Raw genomic sequence first — 27,165 nt, forward strand, 5'->3', positions numbered from 1 at the left:
ATTCAAAGGCTCCCAAAGGGGTAAACATGGTGGTCTTCCATTCATCTCCCTTCCTTATGCGTATCAGATTGTACGCCCCCCGCAGGTCCAGTTTTGTAAAAATCTTTCCCTTCCTTACTCTGGTCAAAATGTCGTCAATTCGGGGCATAGGGAAAGCCAGGGGCTCCGACACTGCATTGAGGGCCCTAAAGTCACACACCAGTCTCGGTTTGTCTGTGTTCTTTTTGTCCACAAAAAACACTGGGCTGCCCCCCACCGCTCGGGACTCTCTGATGAAACCTCGCTTCAAGTTTTTGTCAATGAACTCCCTCAGCTCCTGCATCTCCCTGTCTGACATGGCGTACAGCTTGCCTACTGGGAGTTGAGCCCCTGGGAGTAGGTTGATTTGACAGTCAAAGGGTCTATGCGGTGGCAGTTTGTCTGCTTCCCTTTCGCTGAATACGTTGCTCAGATCTGCGTATTGTGGGGGCACCTTCCCTTTGCCCATCACTTCCATCCCCGCTAGGGTGACTCTGTCTCCTCCCGAGACCTTCCCCTCCTTGCAGTGCTCTAGGCAATGCGCTGACCCAAAGGAGACCACCCTCTGATGCCAGCCCACTAGCGGATCGTGTAGCGCCAGCCAGCTCATCCCCAAAATGATGGGCGCTCCTCCCAGGATGGCCACATTAAACGCTATCTGTTCGGTGTGCCTTGCCACTCTCATTATCATCGGGACAGTCTGTTGGCTAACTTCTCCCCCCAACAGCTCTCTGCCGTCAATCGTAGTCACCTGCAAGGGGTTACTTAAAGGGATGGTCTGTATCTGGTGCTCAGCTGCAAACTCCTTACTCATGAAATTACAGGAGCTGCCTGAATCCAAAAGCGCCTTGACCTTTAGTGGGTGTCCGTTTGGCAGTTCTAGTAACACCTCTATCACTAAAGCAGGTCTGGGAGGTTCTGGCATGGGCACTTTCATTGCTCTTTGGCCTGGCTGCTGTGCCCCGACGGTGGCAGCCAGGCGTTGGCTTTTACTTGCTCCTTGCTTTCCTCTTCCTTTCCCCCAACAGCTCCTGCCATCCCTTGCCATTCCTTTCTTTGTGGGCAGACTCTGGCAAAGTGCCCTGGCTGTTGGCAGAGATAACATCTCTTGGCGCTCTTTCCCTCCTTCTTCCGCCCTTCACTGGGATTTGAACCTGCGCGCGCCCGCGCTGTTCCAACTTCCATCGGCTCTGCCGGCGGGAAAGATGGCTCTGGAATGTCTGGAATGCGGAACTCCCTCCAACGGTCTCCTTTCCCTTCCCGCCTTTCCAAAGCCCTCGCCTCCTGGCGCGCTCCTATGGCCAGCGCAGATTTGGTTAATTGGTCCATAGACTCCGCCCTGGGCCCCCGGGAAAGCTCATCTTTGACGGTTGAAGAAAGCCCCTCTTCGAAAAGCATTTGGATGGGCTCCGCCGATAGGTCCCACCCCAATTTATGAATCAGCATAGTAAATTCAGTCCAGTACTCACGGACAGATCTGCTTCCTTGCTGGCAAGCCATTAACTGCCTTCGCACCACCCCCTGCGCAATATCGCTGGAAAACATCAGGTCCATGGCACGAAAAAACTTCCTCGTGTCCTTTAAGATCTCATTATTCGCTGCCATCAGGGGTCTAACCCAATCTTTCGCCCCGGATTCGAGATGGCCAATCACATACGCCACTCGCGATTCCTCGTCGGGGAAGTCATCAAACTGCAAGTTTAGAGCGTATTGCATCTCTGTTCTAAAGGCATGATAGTTCCTGGGATCCCCCCCGAATTTCTGCACCAATCCTGGTACCTTTCTGGCGAGCGGGGTGGTTTTCTCCTTTCCCTTTTCTGCATCCTGAGCCCTCCTCTCCTCAAGCCTCGCCGTTTGCAGCGCCAACTGGATCTCCAACGCTCTGTACCTTTCTTCCAGGCTTGGACCCCCTCCAGCTGCTCCTGCACCCCCGGTTCCGGCTGGGTTGCTCATGATGCTTCTCTCTGCACAAGCTGGCTTTCGGTGACTTTCGGATTGCTGTGATGGGACGATGAGCTGCTTGTGCGTAAAATGCAAGTCCCTCAGAGTTTGATCAGGTTTTCAAACCTCTGCCTGTGGCGGAGCCCCTCCAGCATGGCTGCGTCAATCACTAGTAGAATCCGAAAGTGGCTGCTTTCGGAAACGTTTCCAACATAAAAGCTCCTTAACGGAAACACGTCGTCTGGCCTCTCGGCGTGACAGTTTCCGTCGAGGTGTGGGTGTCCCTATAGGAGGTCCTGAGACCTCCCCACTGGTTTCACTTGAAGCGTCTCTGAGCCATCCCTCCGACTCACTTTCCCTTGGAGTTCTTGCTCGCCCTCTACTGGTTCCCTCTTCCGCTGCTACTGCTCTCTCAACCTCAGGGAGCCTTTGCACCTGCGGCGCTTTAGATGTCAGTTCCCTGACAGATTCCTCTCAAGAAAAGGGAAAAGTTGACAGCTATGCTCATTAACCATTATCAAACTCACAGTCTCATTAACCATGTAGCTAAGATTTTTTTTCACCGGAGATGGGGAAAGACCCGACCTATCCTGACTGAGGCAGGGAAGATCTGGAGGGTAGGATGACCCCTTCCTCTGGAGAAGGAGGCAAAGCTTCAAGACCCTGCCTGTCACATCCAGAGGAAGGACATCATCCTATATGCAAAATGTCCTCCAAGGCAATCAGGTTAATAAGCATTTGGGTGAAAAAAAGAGAAAGTAATACAGTATATGATAAAATAATAAAAACTGGTATATAAGATTTTTTTCTCTCCTCCAGTTTGATATTCAGCACAAAGAAAAATTATTAGGAGGTTTAAGATATATCTTCCTAAAATAACACGATCATTTTCAAAGATTTTAGCTTTATTTTTTAATTCTTGTTGCTTATAAATGTTACTAGCAAATTCTGACGTTCTTATTTGTTTATTCTTTTGTAGGTGAAAGTATTAATGACTGGCAATGGATTATCTTGGATGGGCCAGTAGACCCAGTTTGGATAGAAAATTTAAATTCTGTGCTAGATGACTCCAGAGTGCTATGCCTTCCTAATAGTGAAAGAATCTACTTATCACCAGCAATCAGAATGATATTTGAAGTGGACAGCCTCTCTCAGGCCAGCCCTGCTACTGTTAGTAGATGTGCTATGGTTTACGTGGTAGGTTTCTTAAATAACGTTTTTACTCATATGATATTTCATGCTTTCTTTTAACGTTCTCAGCAAAGATGGAAAGTGAAATAAGTGAAGTTGTCCTGAAGGCAATTAGCAGAGACAGGAGGGGTAGTCACTGCTCATGGCACCATTTGCAGACTGGAAGTGCACGAATTATTCTAGGCTACCATCATTTAGTATCGAAAAATTTTACCTCTTTGTCATGACTGTAACACATATGTAGCCAATCTATGGGTGGGTAGTTGAATTCCCCTATTATTATAACATGTATTTTGGATACTTCCTTAATTTCATTCTTCATCTCAATATTTCCCTGAGCATTTTGATCAGGGGGACGATAACACAATAGACCTGCTATTTCTTTTAATGCCCTGGTTAAATAATTGCCTTGATTTCTCTCAAGATCATAGATTCCCCACTTGGGATCCCCATTGGGTATAATATGCTTCTTTTAAATCTATGGGGGGCACCCAGGGAGAGGAAGTTTAATTGTGCAGACAAAAATTATTCAGCTAATGGAACTACTTTGTCTGATGCAGCCCTGAGTAGCAAATTGCTGGAACAATGTATGTTCTGTATTAAACATTTTATGTTTTGTTCATTTAGTATTTTCTTGTATTTTTCTCTTTTTTGCCTGTTTTTCAATATTTTATTGAAAACTTTTGAATTATAAAGAAATAAAGTGATATAAAGAAAAAGAAGAAAAAGAAAAGGTACAAAAATGTTAGCATTTTCTCCTTGTACAAGTTGAAAAACTTAAAGAGTAAGCATTTTAAAAACTAGCATCCTTTGCCAATGCCAACCAAAGATATCATCCTTAATGGAAGCCGTTTCAAACATTGCAACTTTCTACATGGGCATCTCTTCCCATGTAGAAAATCTGTATAGCACATTTTCCCCAAGACATAGAACAGATAGCTGATCTGTATCATAGTAGGAAACGTATGTGCATGTTTCATATTTCACAAGCAGAATCTAGACATAAAGAACATAAATATGCAGAAGCAATGTAGAAGCAATTCTGAAAATCTGTTCATTTGTTTTATTGTAGGATCCAGTTGATCTGGGATGGGAACCATATGTCAGTACATGGTTAGAAGGCTTTTCTGAAGTATTGGCACAAAATGATATTGAGTACTTATCAAGTTTGTTTCACTCAAGTGTAAAAAAGGGGATGAACTTTCTGAATGAACGTAAGAAAATGCAACCATTCCCTATACATCAGATGGGGATTGTAATGAATATCTGCAGAATTCTTGATTCATTTCTTCGAATAATGATGCAAAAGGATACATTACAACCACGTAAGTGAATGCATTACAAGTCAAATTTTTAGTGATATGATAAATGTGTAAGAAGTGTAATAGAAAGTGTTCTGGGTGTCTTTCTGTAATTCTTGCTTTTCAGCATGTGGTCTGTGGGACCACTGATATCTCTTTGCCCTTAATATAAAAGACATTTGGAGAAACCTCGTTCCTGCAACCCAGAATATTGAGGCATTGATGGGTCAAATAATTTTAGAGACACGTCCAACTTGCACACCACAGAAAACAATTAGTACTTGGTGTGAATATTTGTAGCTCAGCAATGGTTTAGGATGAGCTGGTTTAGGCTCCAAGTGGAAAATATTCTTGTAATTAAAGTGTAAAATCAATTGTATAGGAAATTATGATTTTTTTGGAAGGCAGCTATGCTAACCACTATACCACCAACGCAAGGAAATTATGATTTTTTTGAAGCTATAGTTTTATATTGGACTTCTTTCTGAATGGGCCAAATGCGTAATGTAATTTGTTATATTAAAGCCGAAAGAAAAATACGAAGCTCAATTACTTTGCCACCAACAATGATGAAAGCATCTCGTAGGATATCAGATGTAGACAGCGAAATAGTCCCATCTGTGTTGAAGAAAAGGTGAGTGAGCCTTGTGTGCACTTGCTAGATTATCAAAATGCGATGAAATCCTTGTTTTTTTAAACTATATCCTCAAAAGACAGATAGGAAACACTGGATCTAACTACTGAATTTATTTTTATGCATGATGCATCATACCGTATTTTTTGCTCTATAAGTCTCACCTTTTTCCTCCTAAAAAGTAAGGGGAAATGTGTGTGCGTCTTATGGAGCTGTCAGGGAACTGCCATCGGAGAGTCAGGTGGTGGAAGGGCTCAAGGAGGCTAGGAGACCTTCGGATGCTGAGGAAGGAACCAGTAGGGGGAGAGGGAGAGTTCCTGCAGAAACTCAATCGGAGGAATGGCTCCAAGATGTTTCCAGTGAGAACAGCGGGGAGGGCTCAGGACCTCCGCTGGGGACGCCTACTCCGCGGAGGAAGCTGTCACGCAGAGAATCCAGAAGGAGAGTTTCCGTCAAAGAACTCTTATGTTGGCGTAAATTCCGGAAGCGCCCACTGACGGATTCTGCCAGCGATTGAGGTAGCCATGCACCCATGGCTCCGCAGACTGGGAAAGTTTAGGAACTGATGGTAAAGCTTGGAGGGCTTAAACGCTTACGCACGAGCAGCCCCCTTTTCCCATTACAGGAGCAAATGCAGGCTGCGCAGCTATCACAGAAGCCAGAACAGCAAGAGGGATTGCTGCTTTCACTGCGCAGTGATCCCTCTTGCTGTTCTGGCTTCTGAGATTCATTTTCCCCCCCTTGTTTTCCTCCTCCAAAAATTAGGTGCGTCTTGCGGTCTGGTGCGTCTTATAGAGCGAAAAATACAGCAACTGTTTAATGTGGCAGGACCTACACTTTGGAATGCCTTGCCTATTGCTATCAAGCAGGCACCTTCACTGTATTCTTTTTGGTGACTGCTAAAAGCATTCTTGTTTAGACAAGCTTACCCAGATGTTTATAAAGTTGATGTTGTTTATAAAGTTAATTTGTTTTCTTCTATTGTTGTTTTAACTATACTACTTTTGTATCCTGACCTTCCACAAAGCAGCACAGAGCATTGCTAGTTACTAAATCAAATATTGTGCTTATTATTATTATTATTATTATTATTATTATTATTATTATTAGGGTTTTTTCCCCTCATTACTTTCAGGCCAGAGCAGATATGGTTTTGGGAGAAGCAACCTAATAATATGATGCTAATGTTGGGGAAACTTTATATATTTGCATTTACCTGGGCTGTTGGAGGAATTTTAAAACGAGAGGAAGAACATGAGGGTGAGACTCTAATTGGTATATACACCAGCCACGATGATCTTGTGACTGTAACCCAAGACTTCAATTACCTCGTTCGTGAGATATTTGAAAGACAACCACCAGCTAGTAAGCTTTTCCGTTTTTACAATATACTAATCAGATAGAATACATTCTAAATTTATTCAATTCAGCTTTAAAGACTAATGGAATAGTGGAATTGGAAATGGCGCAAGACCACTGTGGTGAAGCTGCAGTTATAACCCCGCTTACATTTAAGTACATGGTTGAGATTACAGTGGTACCTCGGGTTACATACGCTTCAGGTTACAGACTCCGCTAACCCAGAAATAGTGCTTCAGGTTAAGAACTTTGCTTCAGGATGAGAACAGAAATTTTGCTCCGGCGGTGCGGCAGCAGCAGGAGGCCCCATTAGCTAATGTGGTGCTACAGGTTAAGAACAGTTTCAGGTTAAGTACGGACCTCCGGAACGAATTAAGTACTTAACCTGAGGTACCATTGTGCAGCCTAAGATTCACATTTGAACAATTATCATCATCTCCTGCTAATGCATCTTTACAGTTACTGTGCATTACTGCTCTTTGATTCAGTATAAATGGATCATCTATACACTGTGCTAAAGGTGTCTTTGCCACCATAGCAGAGAACACTGTCTGATATGTGGAGGTCGACTATTAGTAATGCAATTAACATCTAGTCTACCTGGACAATGCTGGAATACTTCTAGCATTAATGCCATGTGGTCGAACACATGAAACAGCTGTATCCCAAGTCAGCCTATTGTTCCATTTAGCCCAATATTGTCAACACTAAGTGGCAACAGCTTCTTCCCTTGCCCTTCTACTGGAGAACCTTTGGCAGGCACCCAGGGTTTCTCTGGGAGGAAGGGTGAGGTAGAAATTTATTTTTTTTAGTAAAAAAATGAACAATAATCCATAAATTTAATAAAGAACTAAATTAGCTGGAGATGTTGGTAACTGCTCCTGGGAACATCTACATGCAAAACTCTGCAGATTAACTAGTTTAAACATGACTGAATAACTGTGTTTGAAACCTGAATGCATCTTACCTGTTAATGCTCATAGAACTGTTTATCCAACTAACATTTCATTTTGTGGCAATTCTATGACACAACTATATCAGCTATATGTTTCACAGCAGATACAACACTTTAATTTGTTTGTAACATTTTGCTCCCCTCACTGACTTTCAGATATTCAGTTTCCATCTGACAACAAAACTGTTTTTGATTATTTTGTGGATTTACGAACGGGAGAATTTGAACCATGGGCAAATTTAGTTCCTAGCACACAGTTTCTTATTCAGAAGGGTAAGAATGTTGTTGTTGTATTTTAGTATAATGTTCCTGAAAGAATCATTTTGTTTAGTAAAATTTAAGGCTCAGATATGCACTAAAATTGTGAAGTATTTTTTCATTGTAAGACACATTGTACATACAGGGAAGCAGTATATATATGTTTAAATCAAATAAACACCTGAGTATATTACCCATAGAATATTTATTGAAAAATTGGTTATCTCAATACATTTCTCTAATGGTAAAATTATCTCCATGAATCAAGAGTTTACTATAAACTCTTTCTATAAAGTTCTTAATGGTCCTATTCATAGGTGCCAACTTGAACAAAATATTGGGGGGACCCACCTGCCCCCTTACTTCTCTCTCTCACCACACGTCTGTAGAGCACACCTTCTTCTGACATGCACAACTGGGTGCAGGCCTCCCTGCTCACCTCTCGCCACCCTCCACCTGCACACAATGCCCGCTAGGGGGGAGGTAGTTGCCCGAGGGAGGGAGATGCCAACTTGCAGGAAATATTGTGGAGGGGGCCTAAATATTTTGGGGGGTGGAAAGGACCAGGGCTCCATAGAGTTGGCACCTATGGTCCTGTTACAAAATGTTCCATATACTTTTGCCCAATTCATATGTAACACTACATATATGAACAGAGGGCTCCAAGTGGATTGTGCTGTGTGCTCTGCAGCCTGGATCCCAATCTACCTTTCAATCACTGCTGATTTAGACGATCATATTCATATTTCTTAAATTTAAGATAACAAGACAATATTTCAGATAATTGAAATGAATGTTTTTGTTTTATTTTAAAATTAGAAGCTGCAGGTAGGTCAAATCCTGATAAAGCAGAAAAAGACGAAGAAAAGAAATGTGAGCTTTCTACATTTATTCCCAACATTGATACAATTCGGCACCATTTCCTAATGAGCCTTCTTTTACTGAATAAACATCCAGTATTAATAATAGGTAAGATTCTCAAGTACTGTAAAACAGAATAGGTATTGTTGAATGCCACCCCAATCTCTAAGCAGTGCAAGATTCCATTGGTCCCAGGGTTCTTGTTTCCTTTTGGAGATGAGGCATAGCCTGATGTGTTAGACCAATGACAATTTGAGACAGCCCTACGCTTGTCATGGAGGCCATGAAGTCCTGATCTGATTTGAATTGTTATATATTTTCAGATTATCATGAAATGCTAAGATACTTATAGAATATTCATATTTAACATACTTTCTAAAAAAAAATTTTTTTAAAAAAAATTCACTGGTCCTCACATGTTCATAAAGGGTGTTAGATTACTGTTGTTTCAGCCTGTCTGCAGTAGACCAATTACCAATTACCGGTGGCAGATTTGGGGCTCTCAAATTAAAATTTGTGTGTGTGTCCCCTCTCACATTTTGTTCTCCAGCATTGTTGTGGCGCCCCCTGTGGCGCAGTACCCAGTGCTGCTGAACCAGTTGTGCTACTCCAAAACCTCCTCTGCAGTTAATTTCTGGGCTAATCAAGTCTTTTAATTTTAAACCTTAAACTGGCATGGATTTCCATATCTCTTGGAGTGAATCTGCCTCTCTATACCCTTCACTTACTGAGGCCCTTGGTGTATTCTACCCTGCCTTCCTCCAAAAGTTCAGAGCAGTGTAGGGTTCTCTCTCCCCACAGTCAATTTGAAATGAATTTTATGGCTGAGTAGAGTTTTCAACCTGGGTCTCCCTGCTTGTAGTCATTCCTCAGGTGGCAATAAGATCACCTTTTTGTTTTTTCAGGCAGTTCCTGAATGCTGTTTATTGTGAGTGATCGGTATCCTCTGCTGTTTCCGTGATTTTGTTGCTGTTTATGTAAATGTTTAATAGTGATTTTTATCTTTTTGTTGCCTTGAGCACGTCCATGGAAAAAGCTATGGACAAATAAATAAAACAACCTATTTGTTATATTTAGGAGACCCTGGTAGTGGAAAAACTACCATGATTGAGAGCATGCTTCAAAAACTTCAGAGACAAGGTGGATTAAGTATAAAAATGGGAACTCTTTTAGGAGATGTCTTTTATTACAGAGAAACAACAAGAACCAGGTAACATCTGAAGTTTAAAATGGCTATCAGGTGTCCTCGTTTGGACAGGACAAGCCTCTTTTGAACTGTCAATATCCTTACTTGCCCTCTAAAATACTGATATTCTGAATGCAATGTGCTGCATACATTTTGTGTATATTTTAAAGTTCTATTAAGCTGCTGGAGCCCCAAGAACAGGCTGGCTGGCTTTGTTCCTGGTAGTGGTAGCAGCAACCCAGCATTTTGTCTGGGCCGGGGGAGGAGGAAGAATGCAAGAGGTGGAGTGGGCCACCAGCTTTCAGCACATGTGGGCACAGCTATTTTCTTTTTCTTTAGATTGTATTCTGGAGGGATAGATAGGTGGTAGGCACATAAACACCTGCTCCACACATGACCTTTCATGTGAGAAACTTGCTAAAACTTTTATTTTCCCCAGAACCACTTATTTCTCAAATACACAGGGCAAGAAATCAGGATTTTAAAGGTGCCACAGAGAGCCTCAGTAAAGGAGGGAGGGAGTTTAATGCTGGGGCTGTCTCTCTCCTGCACTCTGATAGCATACATTTTTAATCTGGCGAGAAGGAAAGGGCGCAAACAAGAGAAAATGTTTGTTCAGTCATGCTAACTTGGTAATACCTCTAGGATCAGATTGGATAGCGCAAGATGAAAAAAGTGGGGTGGGATTTTTTGTGTAGTAGGGGAATGAGCTGTGTTCTGGTTATGCCATTTGCTCTGGAAACTTCCCCTCCCTTTCTAATTGTAAGGTTGTGGGGCCAGCCAGACTGATACAGTTGTGCCATCTGTGGTGAGAGAATTATATTCCCCACAACATGAAGACACTTTCTTTTACAGTGGTACCTCAGGTTACATACGCTTCAGGTTACATACGCTTCAGGTTACAGACTCCTCTAACCCAGAAATAGTACCTCGGGTTAAGAACTTTGCTTCAGGATGAGAACAGAAACTGTGCTTCGGTGGTACGGTGGCAGCAGGAGGCCCCATTAGCTAAAGTGGTGCTTCATGTTAAGAACAGTTTCAGGTTAAGAACGGACCTCCGGAACAAATTAAGTACTTAACCCAAGGTACCACTGTATTAGCACCTTACTTTAGGACTTCACTTACCTTTTCTTCCCTCTGCAGCTCCTGTGCCTCTCCCCACCACCATAGAAGTCTGCTCTGGAGCAGATTTGAGAGCAAAGGAGCTATATGGAGGAAAAGAGGAAGGCAAAGTTCCATCTTCTCAATTTGTGTGGCATATCTTTCCCATTAGAAATAACCGGTTAAGATTTGTTTTGTAGTACTGTGCCAGTACTGATTAGAATTTACACCTTGCATTTTTCATTTGTGTGGGTGTGTGTTCTTTTACGTAGCTTGATGAGATCTGGACTTCGTTCTTCTGGGAGAACACCACACGCTTCACCTAAAGAGATATGTATGATGACATTGATTGTTACATAAATTAAGAAAAATATTCAGGTTCAGATTTTTTTGTTTTTAAAGATATGCTGCACCTTAAATAATGTTTGGAGCAAATGGCACAATTTAATAAGGCAATGAAATTGCTTGTGGTGCAGAAGTAAAATAGGCTGTATTGATGACATTCCCTTAGTGATTGGTTGCCATACTGCTCCTAAAATAGGGACAGATTTAAGGCTCGTTCACACTTCTACCTGTTCTATCCTTTCTAGGCACGGGTCTGAGCAGTTTTGCCTTTTCCCTGCCACTTTCCCCCAGAAAAATCACACTTTAGCAATAATTGGAACAAATGACAATGCTGAAACCCCAATTGCCATTTGTTTCGATTCAGCCTTAAAGACTGGGCTCCCAGGGGAAAGTGGTGGAGCAAACAGAGATCTGGATAAGCTCTAGAAAGACCAAGGGACCTCCAAGCAGATAACGCTTGCAAGAGTGTTTCAATCCTCTGCTAGCTTAGTTTATGTAACACAGCAAGGAAAGCTGCTTGGTTTCTGCTCAGACCAGGTAATGGAATTGATGGAGAGTTGGGGAGAACTGAAGGCATTTGTTGTTTATCTGCAAGATACTTTTATTGAGTACATTTTAGTTCCTGGGGCGTCGTGTCCAATGTAATGAGTGTTCACCTTGTTGGGAGACACTAAACAGCAGCAAAGACTTGTGGGAAGTAGGCTGGACTCCCTCAGTTTTTCCTCCTGTCTAGACGCAGACAGTACGTTCCTCCCAACTCTCCTGACTCAGCTAGGTTTTTTACTAGTTTCTGAACCTCTGATTTCCCTTATTGCCATTTTAGTTTTACAGTTGTTTGTTTGTCTGTACATTGTGGATTTTCCACAAAAAAACTTTCTGTTGCTCTTTATGTTTGGTCCTTCCACTTATTTGCTCCCCCAGCCCTTCCAAAAAAGCATCTTACTTCCATAATTTTATCTCAGTCCCAGACTCACAATACAGAGCAGGCCTCAGCTCCTAAAAGTGCTTCCTTCCACTCAGTCGAATGGTAAGATTATATCGTTACCTGCTGGTGAGGCCCAGGTTGACGCTTTATCAGATTCTGAGCTGTAATTTATAGGTTTTACTGAGGAACAGGGACAAGAGCATCATGATCCTTCTCCAGCTGCTCAAGGTGCTCTACCCCCCATTTCTCAAACCTTTCCAGCCTCATTGATTGAGAAGTTGAAGTAAGCTAAGGAGAAGAGGCTAAGGTTTCCTCTTCCTTCCTCTCCATCCTCTTTGCTAGAAGCAGAAGTTGATGATAATTGGAGTGATGGTTCTGTTCAAGACGAATCATTTGCACCAGCTTGTATCACACAGAGAAGCTTTCAGAACCTTCTTGAATCAATTAGCATAGAAAATATTTCTACACTTTAAACCAATACTTTCTGTACCAAAAAATGCAAAACTGACACTCCCATCCCATTGAGAGCCCAGCATTATTTGGGTCAGAGCCCTAAGAATAATCTTAGCTCTAATTTCTTTTAATTTCTCATCCAATAATTGCTGTAAGATGCCAACAGTCAATGGAATGTTTTTTGCCATATTTAATGTTCTTGGTCTTATTAGCAATTCAATCTGTACCTTAAAATATTCAATCCCCCATTTCCACTTTAAGATCTTCACAGCATAATCTCTTATCAAAGCACATTCCTTTCCCACGAAGTCAGTATGAAATAGTAAAATTACTTTCAGTTCCAGTGCAACATTTCCAGTAGGAAAACAGAGAATTAAAAATAAAGCATTCAGAGAATGGCCCTTGACCATTTTAAACTTTCTTGTTTCAAAGAATTAGAGTGTATTTTTAGTTCAGCCTTTTATGATTGGCTCTCCAGGAGTCAGAAAGTAGCTCACTCACCAGAAGTAAATTTTTACAGGCAGACAGAGAAACCTTCAAATTTGTGATTTACAGTGGTACCTCGGGTTACAGACACTTCAGGTTACAGACTCTGCTAACCCAGAAATAGTACCTCAGGTTAATAACTTTGCTTCAGGATGAGAGCAGAAATTGTGCTGCGGCAGCACGGCGGCAGCAGGAGGCCCCATTAGCTAAAGTGGTGTCTCAGGTTAAGAACAGTTTCAGGTTAAGAACGGACCTCCAGAACGAATTAAGTTATTAACCCAAGGTACCACTGTATATCTGTCTCAGGTATAGTTGAAGATAGTTAGAGAAAGGGAGGTTTTGCCCATTAGAACTCTTACGTGGCTTTTGGACACAATATTGGTTTCTCTGCTCTTAGTCACTCACCTTTGCCAGTGTTCTGAGGTGCTGATAGCTTCTTAGTCTCCCAATGTAGGCAACAGCTTTTGCAGAGCATCAGAGGTTAAATATCCTGTTCACTCTTATCATATCCAAGTTCACTCAATTCAATAGCCAAGATTTATGGCCTGGCTATCATCAATCACCACATAATCATCTGTGTTGGCAAGCTGCTGACGGAAGACGATCAGTCCACCATTTTCCTCCATCAGAAGTACAGAGAATTAAAACTTTCAGATGATAACTGTTTCAGCATACATGCTGATTTGGAAAGTGCAGATTCGGCAGGTTCAAATTAAAATACGAGCTGAACAAATCCTTCCCACATCCCTAGCTGTAAAGGTCTTTAAAGAACAAAAGTAGCATTTATATTTTGACTAAAAATTAATTGGAGGAAAGTTTGCAGGGGCAGATATTATGGTAGGAGGGCTTACCATTCAACAAGGTAGTTTGAGATTTTCTCTTATTCTTAAAATAAAGCTAAGATGTTGTGCAGAAATATGTATTAAAACATTCTGTATATATTGTGCTCATTTTCAGCTCCACACTGAGAGCCAGTGTGGTGTAGTGGTTAAGAGCGGTAGTCTTGTAATCTGGGGAACCGGGTTCGCGTCTCCGCTCCTCCACATGCAGCTGCTGGGTGACCTTGGGCTAGTCACACTTCTCTGAAGGCTCTCAGCCCCACTCACCTCACAGAGTGTTTGTTGTGGGGGAGGAAGGGAAAGGAGAATGTTAGCCGCTTTAAGACTCCTTCTGGTAGTGATAAAGCCAAACTCCTCCGCTTCTTCAAATCCAAACTCCTCCGCTTCTTCAATGTAAAACATTCGGATTAATGATTGCTAGTACCTCTTCAGTCAGATGAATTGATGTTTAGTAGTAGGAAAATTATTTTATTGTTGAAGTCATCCAATCTTGTTGCTTTATAGATAAAAATGTTAAAACCCTCAGTTAAGAATTAAGTTGAAAATATCCTTATAGTCAGAAAATTAACAAGTAATGTATTTGACCTGTTAATGCTTTTCATTGGCAAATAGAATAAAAATAGCATACTGTGATAGGTTAGAAAGGTGTTGTTTATTAATCCTGTAGGGTTCTAACTGTTAATTTTGTATTAGTGTCAACCCTGAGCTCGCCAAGAGAAGAGCCTGATCTGGAAGAAACATGTACAAGTGGTACTATTATTTCTATGCTGCAGTTGAATGCTCATACCAGTGCTGCCCAAACAAAGGCTTTGATTCTTCAGAAATTAATACTAAAAAGTAAAGATATCCTGGGTGCTCCACAATTTAAACAGGTAAGAAGTAGGTGAAGATCTTTTGGGGAAGTTTATTAAAAATATACTATGAATAATTCATTATATTATATGTTATATGACAAGTTGGTCTGGATGATATATTGATATTGTCCAAAAGCAGTTTGAAGTCCGTATTGTGATATCGGTTTCATAATTTTTAACCTGGCAATATATTGTGAATCGTGTGTGTGTGTGTGTGTGTGTGTGTGTATGCTATGCAAAAATAATGATGCGAGAAAAACCATACAGCCAAGCCAGTGCCTCTACGAATATCACAATGTTTAGCTGGTGATATATCGTGACGTTGAAGACCAAGTATCACTCGGGCCTAATGACAAGTAGAAATTGACAACAAAAAAATCTGTACATCCGCTCTCCCTAACAGGCATAGAACAGGCATATTGTACCACTCTTGGAAGTGTGTGAGCCTTTATTTTGAGGTTACGTGTATTTTCCTCTGTTTTTCTTTCTCACGTTGTTTCCTCCTCCTCTTGTTCTAGCATGCACATATTTGGGATTGTCTGGGTGGTTGTTTGAAAAGGAAAAGGAAACCTTTTTAATTTCTCAAATTCCCCAAACTATCCTCTTACTATATAATGCTAAAGACTTGGTTTTCAGGCTAGCTCCCAGCACCAAAGCTGAGTACTTACATTGCACAAGGGCAGAGAACTGGCACAGTAAAGGAGAAAGGGGTTCTTTGTCCTCCCTCTTTCTTGACTTTGAATCGGTTTATGGTTTACTGCAGTGGTTCCCAATTAGCTAATTACTGAGGACCCTTGATATTTTTCAAAAGCTAAGCCACAGACCCCCTACTTTTTTGGGGGGGGGAGATAACTCTATAGTAGTTACTTCTGCAAAGCAATTTTTTTGAACAAAATGGAGGGGTCACCCCTAATAAGCAGATAATTTCAGGTATACTAAAAAAACCAGACCATAAAATGCAAAAATAATTTAAAAAAAAATCGTTGGTGGGGAGGCAAGGGAAGGGGCCCGAATTGGGAATCCCTGGTTTACTGCAAATTCAGGATGGAGTCAAGGAGGCTCTGCCGATCGATGAACAACTACCTTGTGTCTAACACCGCATTCTAAGAGCCATCCTTTTTTGATATTACAAAGAATATGGCATACTGGAGAAGGAGTGCTCTGGAGAAATTGGCTCAATTCCTGCTATCTGTAGTAAATGCCGAATCTCCTCCCACACTACTGCTTGTTTCACTGGAGAGTTGGATACCGTCAAAAGGATAAGCTAATTCCCATAAGACTTCGTTTCCATCTGTAATTCTTGTTGAATCAAATTCAGTAAACTTGATTCTGAGGGTGAAATTCTTTTGAAATAAATTTCTTTGTAGTCACACCTCAACTTCTCTTCTGATGCACATAACAAAAAGAAAGATAGCTTTACTTCTGTTTGTCACTCTGATACAGCAATATGCTTCTGTACCCATAGGCTGGATGAGAATTCTGTGTGTAAAAATGTCCATATACACAATTCCCAAGGATGACTCTCTCCATTTACTCACAGTAACATCCGCAACTTATATTGACGTCTATTAGGTGAACTGCACAGTTAAAATACCACGCTAACAGTGCTCACCCCATTATGGATGTGCCACTAGTAAGATTACATAAACATGCAATCCACTCTGTCTCATGGACAAAGGTTACAAATACTATTGGAAGTAGCAAAGGAGCAAGCACACACTCCAGGCAACATATTAAGCAGGCAAGGCTTTGTCAGTCACTTATTTGGCAAGCTGTGGGGGGCACATTCAATAGCTTTTGTTAATCTCTTGTGATAATGTGTCTCATCCACAATAATAATTTTATTTTAAGGTTTTACTGTTTATTGATGATCTGAATGCACCTATAGCAGAGGAGTATGGGTCCCAGCCACCACTTGAGCTAATTAGACAGTTTCTTGATCTAGGAGGTTTTTATGACACGGAGCAGCTTACATGGAAGGTACTGTGTAAATATGAAATTCTTTATGGAATTTTCCTTATTTCTATTTCTTGTTAAAAGTTATTAAATTTATTAGATATACAGAATAATTTATATAATACACAGTAAAAATAATCTAATATAGTATAGTATCCCATAATAATTTTATGTGTGTAATTTAATTATAGTTAACTTATAATTAAATATTACAACCATTTTAAAATAATGTAACATCATTTCAGCAGTAAGAAAGCATCAAATACTTCAATTTTTAAACCTTTGTTTCATAAATGTTGTAAAAAGGGATGATGATTTTTACTCCTCAAACAGTGCATACAGATAATTCCAATTCTATGTTTTTGGAATAAATTAAGAACAAAAGAACACTAATGGATCAGGCCAAAAGCTCATCTAGTATATTATCCTGTTCTCACAGTGGCTAACCAGATACCTATGGGAAGCCTACAAACAAATTTGAGTATCACTGCATTCTTCATACTCCTGTTCCCCAGAAACAGATTTGCAAAGGCATAGTGACTGAAATACAGTGGTGCCCCGCAAGACGAATGCCTCGCAAGACGAAAAACCCGCAAGACGAAAGGGTTTTTCGGTTTTTGCGTCGCTTCGCTAGATGATTTTCCCTAGGGGCTTGTTTCGCAAGACGAAAGCCCATAGGGAAATCTCCGGGGACCTCTTTTAAATGCTGGCGGTGGGGAGCAAAGCCTTCCCCCCCCCGGCCTTCAGAAGAGGTCCAGGAAGGCCGGCGGGGGCGAAAGGCTTTGCTCCCCACCGCCAGCATTTTAAAAGCGGTCCGGGATAGCAGGGAAGCGCTTCCCGCTATCCTGGACGGCTTTTGAAGGCAGGCGGGGGGGGGGAGCAAAGACTTTCAGCCCCCGCCGGCCTTCCTGGACCTCTTCTGAAGGCCGGCGGAGGCGAAAGTCTTTGCTCCCCCCTGCCTGCCTTCCCGGGAGAGCGGAAAAACGCGCTGCTATTCTCCGCTCTCCCCGAGGCTTTTGAAGGCAGGCGGGGGGAAGCAAAGACTTTTGCCCCGCGAGCCTTCAGAAGAGGTCCAGGACCTCTTCCGAAGGAGGGCGGGGGGCAAAAGTGTTTGTCCCCCCCTGCCTGCCTTCCCGGGGGCTTTTAAATCGCCCCAGGACTGTCCGGGGTGATTTAAAAGCCCCCGGACGGCTTTTGAAGGCAGGCGCGGGGGGGAGCAAAGACTTTTGCCCCCCGCCAGCCTTCAGAAGACCTCTTCTGAAGGCTGGCGGGGGGCAAAAGTCTTTGCTCCCCCCCGCCTGCCTTCCCGGGAGAGCGGAAAACGCAGCGCTGCCTTCCCGCTCTCCCGGCAAGTCAGGCAGGGGGGACAAAGACTTTTGCCCCCCGCCCGCCTTCGGAAGAGGTCCAGGACCTCTTCCAAAGGCGGGCGGGGGGCAAAAGTCTTTGTGCCCCCTGCCTGCCTAACCGGGGGCTTTTAAATCGCCCCGGGACTGTCCGGGGCGATTTAAAAGCCCCCGGACGGCTTTTGAAGGCAGGCGGGGGGGAGCAAAGACTTTTGCCCCCCGCCAGCCTTCAGAAGAGCTCCCGGGAAGGCAGGCAGGGGGGAGCAAAGACTTTTGCCCCCCGCCCGCCTTCAGAAGAGGTTCCCTGGAGCTCCCCCCCGCGATTTAAAAGCCCCCGGGAAGGCAGGCAGGGGGGACAAAGACTTTTCCCCCCCGCCCGCCTTCGGAAGAGGTCCTGGACCTCTTCTGAAGGCTGGCGGGGGGCAAAAGTCTTTGGAAGGCAGGCAGGGGGGACAAAGACTTTTCCCCCCGCCCGCCTTCAGAAGAGGTCTTTGCTTCCCCCCCCCGCCTGCCTTCAAAAGCCGTCCGGGGGCTTTTAAATCGCCCCGGGCAGTCCTGGGGCGATTTAAAAGCCCCCGGGAAGGCAGGCAGGGGGGACAAAGACTTTTGCCCCCTGCCCACCTTCGGAAGAGGTCCTGGACCTCTTCTGAAGGCTGGCGGGGGGCAAAAGTCTTTGTCCCCCCTGCCTGCCTTGCTGGGAGAGCGGGAAGGCAGCACTGCGTTTTCCGCTCTCCCGGGAAGGCAGGCAGGGGGGAGCAAAGACTTTTGCCCCCCGCCAGCCTTCAGAAGAGGTCGGGGGACAGACTGTCCCCAGACCTGGTCTGAAGGCGGTTTCCATAGGAACGCATTAATTGATTTTTAATGCATTCCTATGGGAAACCATGCTTCGCAAGACGAAAAACTCGCAAGACGAAAAGACTTGCGGAACGAATTAATTTCGTCTTGCGAGGCACCACTGTACTGACTAGGTGTCATCAATAGCTTTATTCTCCATAATAATATTTAACCCCCTTTTAAAGTCATGCATGTTGCTGACCTCACTACATTTTGTTGTAGTGGAGAATTTCACAGTTTAACTATGTATTCTGTGAAGAAGTATCATCTGAAATACACCTTAACACGTTCAGGGAATATGCCCTTCCAGAGCAGCAAAAGGAGATTTTGCTCTTGTGGTAGGAAAACTTTTTTCCACAGGAAACAGGATGTTGTTGATCTGGTACAGCTTGCCTAAAAATTTTTTTTTAAAAAAAACCAGAATAGACATGGGCACAGTGAGAGTAGCTTAAATGTTAGCTAGGTGGTGGAGTACCCCAAATGCAACTTGACTTATTGAAGACTGTTCCACAAAAAGGAGTAATTGCAGGGGGAATGAGGAGTGAGATGCCGGCAAGCCACAAGGGATTGTGTTGGCCTTGTTTAAAATATTTTGATTCAGGCTTTTACTTTCTTGCCTTCCCCTCACAGAATGTCCAGGATGTTGCTATGGTTGCCACTTGTACACCGCCAAGTGAAGGAAGTAATGAGATTAGTGCTCGTCTTCTGTCATGTTTCTGCACATTATTTTTGCCTGTAACTTCATTACAATCCTTACAACGTATTTTCCAGGTAATATGGTAATGCAGGAATCATTTAACGACTCTTTAAAAAATCAACCCAAACTGTCAAAAATATATATGAAATATAAATGTTTTCCTCTACAATCTACCTCATAAATAGGGATGTTGGAAAGTGCCATAATCCATTCAAATATTCATCCTTTCATCTGGTATTTTCTGTTCCACTACAATTAGTTTATTTTGCAGCAGTCCTCCATTTTGTCATCTGCTGATGACAAAACCTTCTGACAGTAACAACAGTGGAACAGTCTCCCTCGGGAGGTTATAGATTCTCCTTCCTTGGAGGTGTTTAAGCAGAGGTTGGATGGTCGTCTATCATGTATGACCTAGTTGATATTTCTGCATTGCATGGGGTTGGACTAGAAGACCCTTGGGGTCCCTTCCAACTCTACAATTCTGTGATTCCATGATGCAGAAATTGTTAGGATATTTCCGTTCCACCTTAAAAGGGAGCAGGCTATGTGAGTCACAGAGTCTGTGTATTTCCTGTTCACAGGATGTTTATGTTCGCTATTGCTTTCGTTTTCTCTCTCTGTGCCTGAACACGCTAGCAGGCGGTCATGCTTTTCTTTGTTCTGTCCAACGTCGAATAAACTTTCTAAAATATGCTCTCCTGCTGTGCAACTTTTGCTGTGTGAATTCTGCTAATAGAGTGTGCACCAGCCTAAGAAAGTGGCAATCTATTTCTGAGGCTTTGTGTCGCTAATTGCTGATACTGCACGTCTACGGGGGATCGATGGATGTCTGGAGTCCGGCTGGAGGCAGTGACGGTCGATGTCTCCCTGGCAGTATCCCAACAGAAATATAGATATTTTATCTGAATATCATAGCACACAATAGTCACGCATATTGTATCTCAGTCATAAACAAATAGATACTTCATAATTTAACATATTTATTATTTATTTCAAGTGAGCATTTTGTGGAAAATGTTTACAAGTTACATATTTTGTTTCTTGTAGGTGCGACTAGGAGCATACTTACATATCAAGAGATTCATGGCTGAAGTTCAGAAATGCAAGGATAATTTAACATGCGCCTCTATTGCTGTGTACTATAGAATGCTTCATAAAGTGCGTCCAACTCCAGTTAAATGCCATTACACGTTTAATCTACGGGATCTATTTAAGGTGTGTTAAGATGACAGATTGTTTAGATTCATCATAAACATGTTTTACAATTTGTTGGCCTGGACTTTTGCAGATGTAGCTCAGGGATCATCTATAAGGTATCTTACACATCCAGGAATGTGTGAGGCAAAGTTGTAACGAAAAGAGGGATGTGATATTGGTTAGGATTAGGCAAAATGTGGCAACAGAATTGGAAATGTTGAAAAAGTGTGATACATATTTTTGTAACTCAATCAGTAAGTAGGTCTGGTGGGATCAGGGGACCATGTATATATGTACGTATATTGTTTTGCTGTTTATCTCTGCCTCCACAACGCCCCCCCCCCCTTTCCAATGTTATTTGTCCTGTTTAATCTTATATTGAAAAATGCACAAGTACACACACAATTTCTGTGGGTTAAGGAAGGGTTGACTGAGTTGGGTTACGATCACACGGTATGATATAGGCAGGAGATTGGTAAATAAGCTGTGATTGGTAAATAGTCCCTGACAGTTGCTCCTTCATACATTAATGGTATTGATTAGGTTATTAATGAACAAACAACAAATTCATATGCCATGTAAAATGGAAGTTGTCCTCAGTATGTTGGTCTGGCTGAGGTCCTTATGCTACCAGTCTGACAATGAAAATATGACTTATTTATTTTACTCATTCCTGAAATGTATACCCTGCCCTTCAATGCCCAATCAGCATTCCTAGGGCAGCTACAAAAATAAAAAGTATAAATAAAACAATGAAGTAGCATAGAATAGTATAAAACTGAAATCAGTACAAATGGACAGGAACTTACAAGAAATTAAAAAATTATTGTGAATCAAGCCCCCAAAATAAGTTTCTTTTGAAATTGTTAACAGGTACTTGAAGGATTGCTCCAAGCTCACAAGTCTGTTATTGTCTCCAAAGAATCAATAGTGTTGCTATTTGTACATGAATGCACCCGGGTTTTCCATGATCGTCTGATTGATTCTCCAGAACGGGAAGCTTTCTTTCAAATTCTATCAAATGAGGTCAATAACTATTTCAAGGTAAGTGTGTATCTCTGTTTGTGTCACATTGCTTATTGGGTGCCTTATAACAAATACTTTGGTAGATTTTAAAATTTTTGTTAGCTTATTTATTATGTATTAAAATGTATATCTAACCTTTATCTGATAGAGTAGATGATTTTCCTGTTAGAAATGGCATCCTAGTTGGAGACAAGCAGGGTCTTCATAGCGTTTTACAACCTCTCCAGGGGAAAGAGTTATCTCATTTCCCCAGATCTACCTTGCCCACAGTTGGAATGGTGGGGTCTCTCTTTTTTCCTTAAATTTTGTGACACAATTGGCCTTTATTGCAGGTGATTTTTCTTTTTCATTGTTCCTCTCCATCTCTGAGTGTCTGTATTTGTTTAGTGCTGTTCTCCTGTTTGTTTGTTTGTTTGTTTGTTTGCCTGCCTGCCTGCCTGCCTGCCTGCCTGCCTGCCTGCCTGCCTGTCTTCCCTGGTTCCCCTCTGCTGTGCCCACCATTTTTGTGTGTCCCTTCCCTGTTGTCCTGATTACAGCTGGGAAGAAGTAGGGGGTGTTGCTGTGAGCCTAGCTGGGCTGTGGGGTTCTGGAGATGATTACTTAAGTGTGATTGGGCCAGGAGCTTGGCGCTTCCCACTTCTCTTTTTTAAAAAAATAATATTTATTAAAGTTTCAAAAGAGTTACAAAAATGAAAAAAAGAAAAAAGAAAACAAAAAATACAAAATACAAGAAAATAAAAACAGATAAAAATCATCAATCTTTCCATATCTTGTCTTTCATTTACTTGTTTCCCTGACCTCCTCACACCTCCCTTTTTTTGTATTCTAGTTCAATAGTTGTTTCAGCAAATCCTTACCATTTTTGCTTTTCTCTTGATATTTTCTCTTAATATATTGTAACTTTACATTTCCACCTGTAAAGTGTCCCTTCCCTATTGTCCTGATTACAGCTGGGAAGAAGTAGGGGGTGTTGCTGTGAGCCTAGCTGGGCTGTGGGGTTCTGGAGATGATTACTTAAGTGTGATTGGGCCAGGAGCTTGGCGCTTCCCACTTCTCTCCCACAATGCAGGAATGCCATTTTAGTCATTTTCTGATAGGTTTCCTCCATGGCTCCAACAACTCCTAGGAATCATGTTTCTGCACCACTCTGGTCCAAGCAGGATCACAATCTCCTTGGTCCCTCTCCATCTTTACTTGGTCTAGCTGTGTTTTCTATGCTTGTGCTGCTGGATGCTGGCAGCGAGTTGGAGCAGTGGCTACACTTTACCTCAGTCGTTTTTCTGCTCATTTTGCCTGCTGGCATTAGATAACTGCTGCACAGTCAATTGCCTCTATTCTTCTGGGGGATCTCACCCCTGATGTAGGTACAGAGGAAGAGATATATGAGGAATCAGTTGTGTTGGGAAATAACTGGGGAAGACCAAGTTAGTCCTGAAATCACATGTGTGTGAGGAACTGCAAAAGAACAAATGGCTGACAGCCTGAATTCAGAAGCACAGGGCTTGACTCATTTTCTAGTCAGAAGAGGCCCTAGCAGGGTTTGAAACAAAAAAACCACAGTGTTTGCAAAGCGTAGGAAATAGAGGTTGTTATCCCTTTAAATGCCCCACTATTACGGTAAGCACTCACTATTGCGCTCCCCTGCCTCTACTCTCAGAGTGAATTGACCACAACCTTAAGCAAGTTTAATGCTTTACTTAAAGTAATCAGAGGTCTCACTCATGCATTGTTCAGTACTATGGCTGAAACATAGGCAATGTATCCTTGGCTACAAAATACAGAAGTTAGTCTCAAACAAGTGGTCTGAGTCTGGAGTCCCAACCTTAGATGTCATGTTACATGGTTACATGGTTCAAGAGGAAAGAGTGAGAGAAAAGAACAGGAAACAACTGTTGCTTCCTCTTTCCCTGAAGGTGAGGAGATGTGACCTTGTTGAGCTCTAGAAATTTACAGCTCTGTGGTTCTTAACTCCTTCATTTACTAACTAGTGTAGATAGGCATTGTTAGGTTTGAGGGCAAAATCTCCCACAAGCTCTTCCTTCTAAAGGGTCCAGGCATATTGTTGCTTCTGGTTTCTTTTCTGAAAAGGTAGGGGTGAGTATTGATTTTCCACCTGATTTTGCATACTTTAGCCAAGTTATGACATTCTGAACTCTACTAAAATATGTTTTATGGCTATATCACATATATACACTGACAGACAAGGTTATCTTCTCCCAAACACAGTATGTATTCATTGTATTTCCATGGTATGCATCAAGATGGCAGCATCTGTTAGCATCCTCAACACATATCATTGATGGAGTTTAATAACATAACATATTATAATATCAAAGATCAATGATTAGGATTTCCTGCCTGCAGCTTGCCTTAACTTAAGAAGCACCCCCATTCCTCCCTCTGTGTATACCGGTATATCTGTGCTTTGCATTGTCAGATATGGCTTGCCTCACTGCTTTTGCAACTAGACTCATTTCTGGACATGAATTTCTAGTTCCTCTTTTCTACTGGCACATATGCAATTGCTTAGTATTGTGTCTGGATTCTGTTGACCATTGTCTGAAAAGCTTTATAGATACACTCAAACCCTTACCTCACCTTTCGTGAATAGAAAGGTCCTAATTTCCATTAGTGAAATACTGGCCTGTATAAAATCTTTGACAGATGTAAGGGCCAGGTGACTAAATGACTGGGCTATCAAAGAAGGGATCATACAGAATCCACAAGCCATGCTGGAAAAAGCACAATTGCTGCCTATTATTGTGTAAAATAATTAGGCTATTTTTATAGATTCCCTGGACAAAAGATCAGTTGATGGAAGAACCACCCCTATTTGTGGATTTTCTGGATTCAAACCAGCCTGTACACAAGAGAGTCTACAGAAACGTCACCAACAAGACACATCTACTTTGGGTCCTAGAAGAGCAGTGCATTAAAATGCAGGGAGTAAGCCCTCAGGTAAATCTGAAGACCTACAAGTGGTTACAATGAGGTGGATCATGGGTGGCCCTATTCTGGCAACAAGGAGCAATTCCATTGCTGCTGCTGTTTGTACATTTATCCATTTCTCTGTTTCAGGTATTATTCCTACTCCTGATGCAGATAAGTAACAAGGAATGGGGCTTGTAATCATATATTCCCAGTCTTCCTCCCTGGGTAGACCTCCATTGGGTCTGCATGAGTACAGATGTAACCAGAGAATAGGGGGCTGTAAGAAGGCGTTTTTACTTCCACTCTGTATTCATCAGATGCAGCACTGTTTCTGCTTTGCTTCAGTTGGCCTTTTGCCAAAAATGACATTTGTCTCCCTGTCTGCCATGATGAAATTATGTAACTTAATGAATTTACATAATGACAGAAATTGTGTACATTATACTGTATTGTGATTACATGATTCTACACCATTCATTTTGATGCAAATGAAACACAGTGAAAATGGTGGAAAACATAATTATAATCAGGGCAACCCTGTATCGGGAAATTTTTAATGTCTAATGTTTTACAATTTTTTATGTGTTGTATGCTGCCCAGAGTGGGGAAACACAGCCAGATGGGCAGAGAATAATAATAATAATATTAATAATTAATAATTAATTAATATTATTGTGATGGTGATGTATGGACTGAAAGCAGCACTGGTGAATAGTGCTCACTGGATTGATCATTATTGATTTCCATGGGATGAATAAAAGAAATGGGCAATATCTACTCCCAATTCCATTTTTGTCATAATTCTCCAATACCCCTATCAGAGAGCAAAGGTACAGATTAGAAATAGGAATAATTCATTTCACAAAGGAAACATTTGCACAGGCATTTTCATGAAATGGCTGTTCACTGCACACTTGATTTATATTTTAAATCCCCATCTGGAAAACTTATGTTTATCCCCACTCCATTTGCATAGACTATTCTGGGACCATTGCATTGTTGTGAGGCTTGCATATTACCTTGTTTAGATGTGCAGGCAAATTTGCAAGTTATATGTGTAATCATGGAAGTGTATACTTTTTTTGTTGGGGGGGGGTTCTTTTGTTTGGAGATTGGTGCATGCCACAGTGACAGCAAGGAGAAGGAGCAGAGCCAAGAGCTTTGCAGGTGTCCAATAAGCCTATGTCTGATGCTTAATTATTATGAATAGAATAAGATCCTTATAAGTATACTAACTTAACTATAACAAGATGTTTAAAATTTATGCTCCTTGTTTTCTTAGGGTATTTCCATAGTATTTTTTAAAGAAGCAATACAACATATAACAAGGGCAGCAAGAATTTTTCGACAAGATGGTAGTCACATGACATTGGTAAGAAAAAATGCTTATAGTTTCATTTTTAATTATAATATGTAAAATTCCAGTGACAGTTATTTCAATTCATAATTAGTATGGCAAATCAAAATAAGTATTTTCTTTAAACTTACACTAGTGCATTTTTATTCCTTTTTCTCTTAAATCATTGCTTTTATGAGCAGAAGGATTATATTTCCTCCAGTATCTGAGATGCAGCAATATACCTTTGAATACCAGTTGCAAGGAATTACAAACAGGAGTGCTATTTTGCTCATATCCTGCTTATGAGCTTTCCTCACACACGTGGTTGGCTACTGTGTGATTAAAACTCTGGATTTGATAGACTTTGGTTGGATCATATAGATAATATAGAAAACTTTGCATTGCTGAGGGTTTAATTACATAGCCTAAGCCTAAGGCTTCATTTCTATGCACAAACATAGCATTAAATCACTTTTAATCTAGTGAGGCTTCTGAATTGTTTTATTCATTTATTTTGTTACATTTATACCCCACATTTATTCCATCAAGGTACTCAAGATCATATGCATCAGATTCCCAGGATGTCTTAATTCAGCCACTGATGAGCTCTACTTAGTTCCATCAAGGTGCCTTTGGCAAATGCTGTGACAAATATTTGCTGGCTTTTTATTTACTTTTGTTTCCATTAAATTTTGTTTTCTCTAAATTCACCATGCACATCCTAAAAACCTACTGAAATCCTATGATTTCCACAAGTTTGATTTAACAGAGCCAACTTTTCCGGTTTCAAGTTAGACTGTTTTTTCCCCCTGCAGGTTGGTCATGGTGGAACTGGCAAGGTAACCTGTGCATCCTTAGCCTGTTACTTATCTGCATGCAGCCTCTACAGGTTATCTATTTCCCGTAATTACACCTATGGAAATTTTAGAGAAGATCTGAAAGAAGTTTGTAAGCAGGCAGGTGTGGAAGGCAGGAGGACAGTTTTTCTCATCACAGAATCTGATATTATTCAGGTAATCCTTTGTAATATATGTATTGGACTTGGAATATATGCATAAAGTTTATTGCACACTTGTTATGATTGTCCATTTCCTAATCATAGTATATTTAGGTAGTTTCCACATTGCTTTACCTG

General features: G+C 41.7%; 1 protein-coding gene across 3 annotated transcripts in view; it reads left to right on the forward strand.

Moving 5' to 3' along the window:
• Positions 1–27,165, forward strand: part of DNAH14 (dynein axonemal heavy chain 14) — a 138,706-nt gene that overhangs the window by 66,352 nt on the left and 45,189 nt on the right. For all 3 annotated transcript variants that reach the window (XM_081903569.1, XM_081903568.1, XM_081903567.1), the window contains exons 38-53: positions 2,939–3,156; positions 4,223–4,475; positions 4,977–5,085; positions 6,221–6,450; positions 7,556–7,672; positions 8,477–8,626; positions 9,596–9,728; positions 11,078–11,139; positions 14,547–14,725; positions 16,559–16,687; positions 19,471–19,611; positions 20,585–20,752; positions 21,608–21,778; positions 24,551–24,718; positions 25,974–26,063; positions 26,846–27,043. In XM_081903569.1, the coding sequence (XP_081759695.1) occupies positions 2,939–3,156; positions 4,223–4,475; positions 4,977–5,085; positions 6,221–6,450; positions 7,556–7,672; positions 8,477–8,626; positions 9,596–9,728; positions 11,078–11,139; positions 14,547–14,725; positions 16,559–16,687; positions 19,471–19,611; positions 20,585–20,752; positions 21,608–21,778; positions 24,551–24,718; positions 25,974–26,063; positions 26,846–27,043 (2,516 nt within the window). The remainder of the gene's footprint in view (positions 1–2,938; positions 3,157–4,222; positions 4,476–4,976; positions 5,086–6,220; positions 6,451–7,555; positions 7,673–8,476; positions 8,627–9,595; positions 9,729–11,077; positions 11,140–14,546; positions 14,726–16,558; positions 16,688–19,470; positions 19,612–20,584; positions 20,753–21,607; positions 21,779–24,550; positions 24,719–25,973; positions 26,064–26,845; positions 27,044–27,165) is intronic.

Source organism: Podarcis melisellensis (assembly GCF_964234715.1).
Source record: "Podarcis melisellensis genome assembly, chromosome: 3".
In the NCBI taxonomy this organism is placed as follows: Eukaryota; Metazoa; Chordata; class Lepidosauria; order Squamata; family Lacertidae; genus Podarcis; species Podarcis melisellensis.